The sequence below is a fragment of the Vombatus ursinus genome, unplaced genomic scaffold, assembly GCF_900497805.2.
Source record: "Vombatus ursinus unplaced genomic scaffold, bare-nosed wombat genome assembly UNPS02014945.1, whole genome shotgun sequence".
Classification (NCBI taxonomy): domain Eukaryota; kingdom Metazoa; phylum Chordata; class Mammalia; order Diprotodontia; family Vombatidae; genus Vombatus; species Vombatus ursinus.
The window spans coordinates 22,816,468-22,822,467 of NW_020954723.1; the positions used below are offsets into that span (position 1 = coordinate 22,816,468).

The window sequence follows — 6,000 nt, forward strand, 5'->3', positions numbered from 1 at the left end:
ATCAAAGTACTTAAAGGGAAAGTTCAATGAATTCTAGGGTAGGAATAAAAAGCAAAACTATAATGAATGGAAACCCTGCATTGTGCTCCCTTAATCATCAGCCTTTTCTGGATACAATATTGCCAAGAAAATCCAGCACAAAGGGAAAGAAAAAAGAAATTCCAAAGCCAGCAGATTAGCACTGGTATAAAAATAGAAAATGACAATTTTTGGAGAGGATGAAGGTAGATACCAATGTACTGTTGGTAGAACTGTGTATTGTTCCAGACTTTCTAGAAAACAATTTGGAATCCAAAAAGTCACTAAACTGTGCATACCCTTTAACCATGACATCATTACTATGTTTATAGCCCAAAAAGATAAAAGGAAGGAAAGAATCCATATGTACAAAAATACTCCTACAAAAACTTTTTGTTGTAGCAAAGAGCAGGTAACTAAGGAGATACTCATGAATAATACAAATGAATCATCGTGGATGAAGGTAATGGAATATCACTGTGCCCTAAGAAATGACAAAGAGAGGGATTTAGAGAAACCTGGGAATCCCGATGTTTCTTCATGAATTGATATAAAATGAGCAAGATCAGAATAGTTTATACAACTAAAACATTGTAAAGGAAAATAATGCTGAAAGACTTAAACTCTGATCAGTACAATGACCAACCACAACTACAGAACAATAATGACATGATGACAGACAAATTCTGACATGATCAATGTAGGGATTTGTTTTGTCTATTTGTTACAAGGAAAGGCTTTTATTTTGTGGTGGGGAAAGGGAGTAGTGATAGTGATGCAAAAAGAAAGAAGGAAGTTCAGAAAGCAACACAAAAGGACAATTTCAGGTCTACCATATTGAATTTGTTATGTTAACTGTAACAAGCTTTACATAATGGATAGTTTCATGGCTCTTTATTTTCTTCTTTGTACATGAAAATGATTATGTCTATTGATGTTTATCAATTATATAATAAAAAAATTATTTTTTTTTAAAAAGAGTGGCATGAGGCAGGGAACAGTATATTTTGGGATGGCTCTCTCCCAAAATTATATGACCTACTGTTTATTTTTAATTACTTTCACTAATTCCCTGGTCTAATTATTGAATGGAAAACCTGGTGATATATGTAACCCGAGTTTTACCTCCTGTGTCATAACTGTAGATTTATAAGGAATTGGCGGAGTAGACAAGTCAAAATGTCATGCAAAAATCATAGGTAAAGCAAGAGTAATTCCTCATGTCCTCAGGTACCATAGAGCCCACAATGGAGAGGCTCTGCTAGTATACATTAATAGGATCTGTAAGTTGTAGAAATAGCTGGATCTCCATATAAACAGTGGAACTGCTTGAAGCAGCTCAGTGCCATCATGGATAGAACACTAGGCTTGGAATCAAGGAGATCTAAGATTGAATCCTGCCACAGACACTTAGTAGCTATGTGACCCTGGCCAAGTCACTTAATCTCTGCCTTTTTTTTCCTCATATGTAAAGTGAAGATAACAATAGTATCAACTCATAGGGATATTGCAAGGAAACAAATGAGATCCACACAGACACACAGGCCTGCACACACATACACACATATATAGAAAGAAAAAGAGAGAGACAGAGTCAGAGAGAGGAGGAAAGGGAGAAAAAGAGAGAGAGAATGTTAATTATGAGCATCAGCTAAGTCAGTCACATTTAATATACAGTTAGTACTACCATAGAAAATGTTCTCTATAGGAAAAGTAACAGTCTGATGCTTTGGCTAAGCTTTCCTCAGTCACAAATTTTGATTCTTAAAATCAGGTTTTAGACTGGATGCTCCTAGGGGCTCTCATTCTGCTCTAAAATTCTAAGAAAAGGCAAACAATTATTATGAATCAGGTAGCTTAGGAAAAACTCTTTTTTCCGTCTTTAAATACAAAGGTTAGTCAAATATGTGTATATCACTGTACCAAAAAATTAGGTTGAGACATTTGAAGCAAACAAACAATTGGTACTAGAGAGACTGATGAGGTAGGAAGCCATAAAAAGAGAAACATTTCAACAATCTAGGTCACAGTTGGACCCGACAGGTGGTAGGGTGGAGAAGAAATGACATAACAACCTCAGACTTAGATAGCAATGAATTGCCTCTGGCAAATATCCAAGGGTAGAAGAAGCAGTTAGAACAGCAGAGTGAGCATGCAGTGTCCCATCACATGGTTATCTGGCTTCCTCCAGAAACACCATGACTCTTGCTTAAATTATATCTTCTTGGAAGTTTTCAATTCCTGTTTTACTGTTAAACAACTGAACCAAACAATTTATTTCTTGTAACCAAAGCCCCAAGGGAGGCAGGATGAGAGAGAATGAGACCCATATACCCTCTTTTATACAGAATCTTATGTGAGGGGAGAAGGTTAATGAACCAGATGAAATCCCAGGTCTGACAGGAAATGGAATTAGAACCACAAAGCCAAGGATGCAGTCAGCAACTTTAGAAAAGTCCAGATGCACTGAGTTTATTAAAACTAAAGACAAGTAGAGAAAGAAGAAAAAGGACCCAAAACAGATGGACAGCTCTTCACTGAGTCAATGAAACCTGATGTTTATTTCATATCTGACATTCTGTTTTCATTAATTCCAATAAATTTTTAAGCTTCCAAAAGGCCAAAAGATCTCAAATATAAAATGGAAAAGTACAGAAAACTCTTCTATGTAACTTTAGAACATAATTTTACACCATTACTTCTAGATATGCAATAACCACTCATTAGAACAAGGACCACACATCTTATTTTTTTTCCCCCCTTCAATCTGGGAAAAAAGAGTCAGTGTTTGGGATGCATGCTTCTATTTCCCTGCTTCTGTCGGCATAATTTTGGGAGACCTCTAAGTAGGTTATTTAAAATGTATCAGGTAATTAAGGTCCAGTTCATAATGAATCAGTCGATAGCTATACCATCATTACTATAGAATTTAAGGTTCTCCACTGCCTGTTTCAACCTCTATTCATAATCTCAACAATTCTCGATGCTGAACTCCTTCAGGGAAAAATGGATGGCTATGAATTTCTTGTGCTCAGGCCAAGTTACAGATCTGTATTCTTACTGTTTTCATCCTTGAGTTCAATAGTCAGGACACAGAGACTTTTTTTCTTATCAATTACTTCAACCTCAGGGCTCCAGTTATAACTGGGCCCACATCTGAATGAGTGCCTCTCTGACTTTGCTTGTGGCTACAACTGGTCAGTCGGTGACTAGTCTCTGGAAGAGACTGGTTTAGAATTCCTCCCCTATGCAATCAGGGATGGAGAGAAAGAAGGGAGGCTCACCAGAAAGAGCAGTAAAGCAAAAAAGGAGGAGTCAATAGAAAACAGAAGAAAGCACACACTAGTACCAGCCAAAGCTTCTTGGAAGAATTCCCAGTGTACCTCTGCCAGTAAGTTCTGGAATACATTTGCTAGACCAATACTTCTGCACAGACCATAAAAGGCATTTTTCAGTCACAGTTTGATGGAGACCCCACTATGTAGCTCTAACCATTCTTACCCACACAGATATCTAGTCATGTCTAAATGTGGTCCCAACTCAGCTCTTCACTGCCCTCTTAGTAGCATCTTTATATCCAACACCCACCATATATCCACCTTGCCCTCCCTGCTCCAGAATCTTATCACAGTTCACCATTAGACTTTTTGAATCTCCTTACCGAAACAACTGCTGCGGTGAGGAACAAAGGTTTTACAAGCAGTAGCAATAGCTAGCTCAGCAGAGATAATAGTCTTAATGATCAGATCCTCTACATGGGCCATCAGTGCTGCAAAATAAACAAAAAATCATGAAGAAGGAAATACAAAATTGCATGTACTGCACCCTAGATTGTATTCATGAAAGGATATATACCCAAGTCCAAAAATGTCCAGATGTCCTCCCTTTGAATGGGTAGCTAAAGTAAGTTATATGCAGTGCAGGGGGAAGGAGTCATCTCCAGTCATCCTGATCTATATCTTGCTACTGGACCCAGATGGCTCCGGAGGAGAAAGAAAGGCTGGTGACTTTGCACAGCGCTCCCTTGCTTAAATCCAATTCACTTGCAAGCCACGGCATCACCTTCCTGATGTCACGGTCCTTTTTGAGAACAAAGGACGAACAACAGTACAGCCCAGGATATCAGTACTTGCATGTGTGTGCAAATGCACCGAGGTGTCTACTTAAGAAAAAAAGCATTCTTATTCTAGAAATGACGCCTATTTCCCCCTTAAATTCACACAGAAATACAGAATCTCAAGAATTGGAAAGGGCCTAAGGATCTACCTAATCAAACCTGAGTAAGAATTCCCTCTACAGTATACCTAAGAAGTGTTCTCCTCTTTTCTTGAAGTCTTCAAATGAGGAGGAACCCACTACCACACAAAGCAGCAATATTTCCTTAGATCAAAGTTAAATATGCCTACATAACTTCTACGTCTTATTTCCTTTACAGCCAAGCAAAATGATACAACCCTCTTTCACATGACAGCCTTTCAAACATTTGAAAACAAGTATTTCTTTACTATGAGTCTTTTTCCTAGTAGACTAAGAATACTCCTTTAGCAAAATTGTGTTTTCATGTTGCTTAGAGATCATCAACCTTATCCATTTCAATGCCCTTGAAAATATACTCATTGTCTATGCTTAATGCCAAACTGATCAGATGCCAATATGAAAGAGGGAGATCTGCTTAAAAGAACTTGAACTTAAGGCTTCATTAGGGAAAAATGGATACAATTTGTCAAATGAAGTGAAATTGCCTCCACCGATAATTCAAGGGCTAATAGAGTTTTATATGTGTGTCCAGGAAGCAAATGAAGGGGACTACCCCCAAGAGCCAGAACTATTCTTTGCTTTCTGAAGCAGGAGGAACAAGTACCTACCCCCACCACCCATAATCCTGTCTGACAGCCCTTTCTGCCTTAGGATCACAAAGCCAATGACAGTGACCCCTGGCAGGAGGCAGAGGCCACTTTACTCCACCCTTCCACAGGGAAGAAACACAAGTGCGGAGGCTGGGCTACTCACCAGCCGTGTCTCTCCCTTCTTGCTTCAGGTACCTGAGCATGGCACTCATGCTCCACTTGTTCCCATAGTCTTCCACTTCGGGATCATCACAACTGAAAACAAACCAAGGAGTCAGGGGTCACATGCGGCTTTAGGCTTTTTGGTCTTGAAGAATAAGATTCTTTTGAATGGTTTTCTAGTTCACATAAACTCCACAGGAAATACATCTTCTCCCTTCTCTCTCTTCTGCTATCCACTCTATTGTTCTGTTTCCTTCATCGTATTAACACAAATGGAAATCAAAAGTTATACACTTTCCATATTCTGTTGGTGGTAAGAAAAAAAGCTAATTTTGTCTTATCCAAATAATAGTGCTAGTCACTAGAGGGAAAATGGTAATTCAAAAATCTAAAATAATCTAAGAAAGGTTTCAAGAAATTTATGGAGAGTACGAAGATAGGAAAATTTGTGGATCTGCCTGTAATCTTTGAAGAAAATTTTGTGCTTTACCACAAAACATCCCTTAGTGCTTCTGTCCGAGGAAAAGAGGTTGGATGAGGCAAGATTATAACCAAATACGTTCATGCTTTTGCCCCTGAAATAAGCTCTTTATTTTCCCTTACCCCTTTCTCAGTTTTTGGTGTCAGTTAACAGGCTCACACCAGGGCATCAGTAAGCTTCACAAACTATACTACTATTACGAAGAAAAGAGGCAACACGGCATCATGGATAGACAGCCAACCTTGGAACAAGGAAAACCTGAATTCTAGTCCTTCCTCTGGCACCACACTGGCTCTGTGAGCCTGGGCAAGTACCTTCACCTTTCCAGGCCCTGAAGCTGCAGAGAAGATGCTGATCTGCATTGATAGAGACAGTTTCCTCATCAGGGAGTTCCCTACACCAGTGGTATCAAACTCTACTGGGGCCACAAAACCGTACATAAAGATCCCTGAGGGCTACAGATTAACTTAGAAAACCACATTTTAACATTAC

General features: G+C 38.9%; 1 protein-coding gene across 2 annotated transcripts in view; it reads right to left on the reverse strand.

Annotated features, from left to right (window-relative positions):
* The window catches only part of TTLL5 (tubulin tyrosine ligase like 5), a 230,980-nt gene extending 226,648 nt beyond the window's left edge, over window positions 1–4,332 (reverse strand). The window contains exons 1-2 of one of the 2 annotated variants that reach the window (XM_027844934.1): window positions 4,323–4,332; window positions 3,680–3,787 (exon numbers count right to left, since the gene is read on the reverse strand). In XM_027844934.1, coding sequence (XP_027700735.1) covers window positions 3,680–3,782 — 103 coding nt within the window. In that variant the 5' untranslated portion in view covers window positions 3,783–3,787; window positions 4,323–4,332. Of the gene's footprint in view, window positions 1–3,679; window positions 3,788–3,873; window positions 3,954–4,322 lie in introns of those variants that run through there. The other variant, XM_027844933.1, reaches the window with a different exon arrangement.
* Between the last annotated feature and the right edge of the window lie 1,668 nt (window positions 4,333–6,000).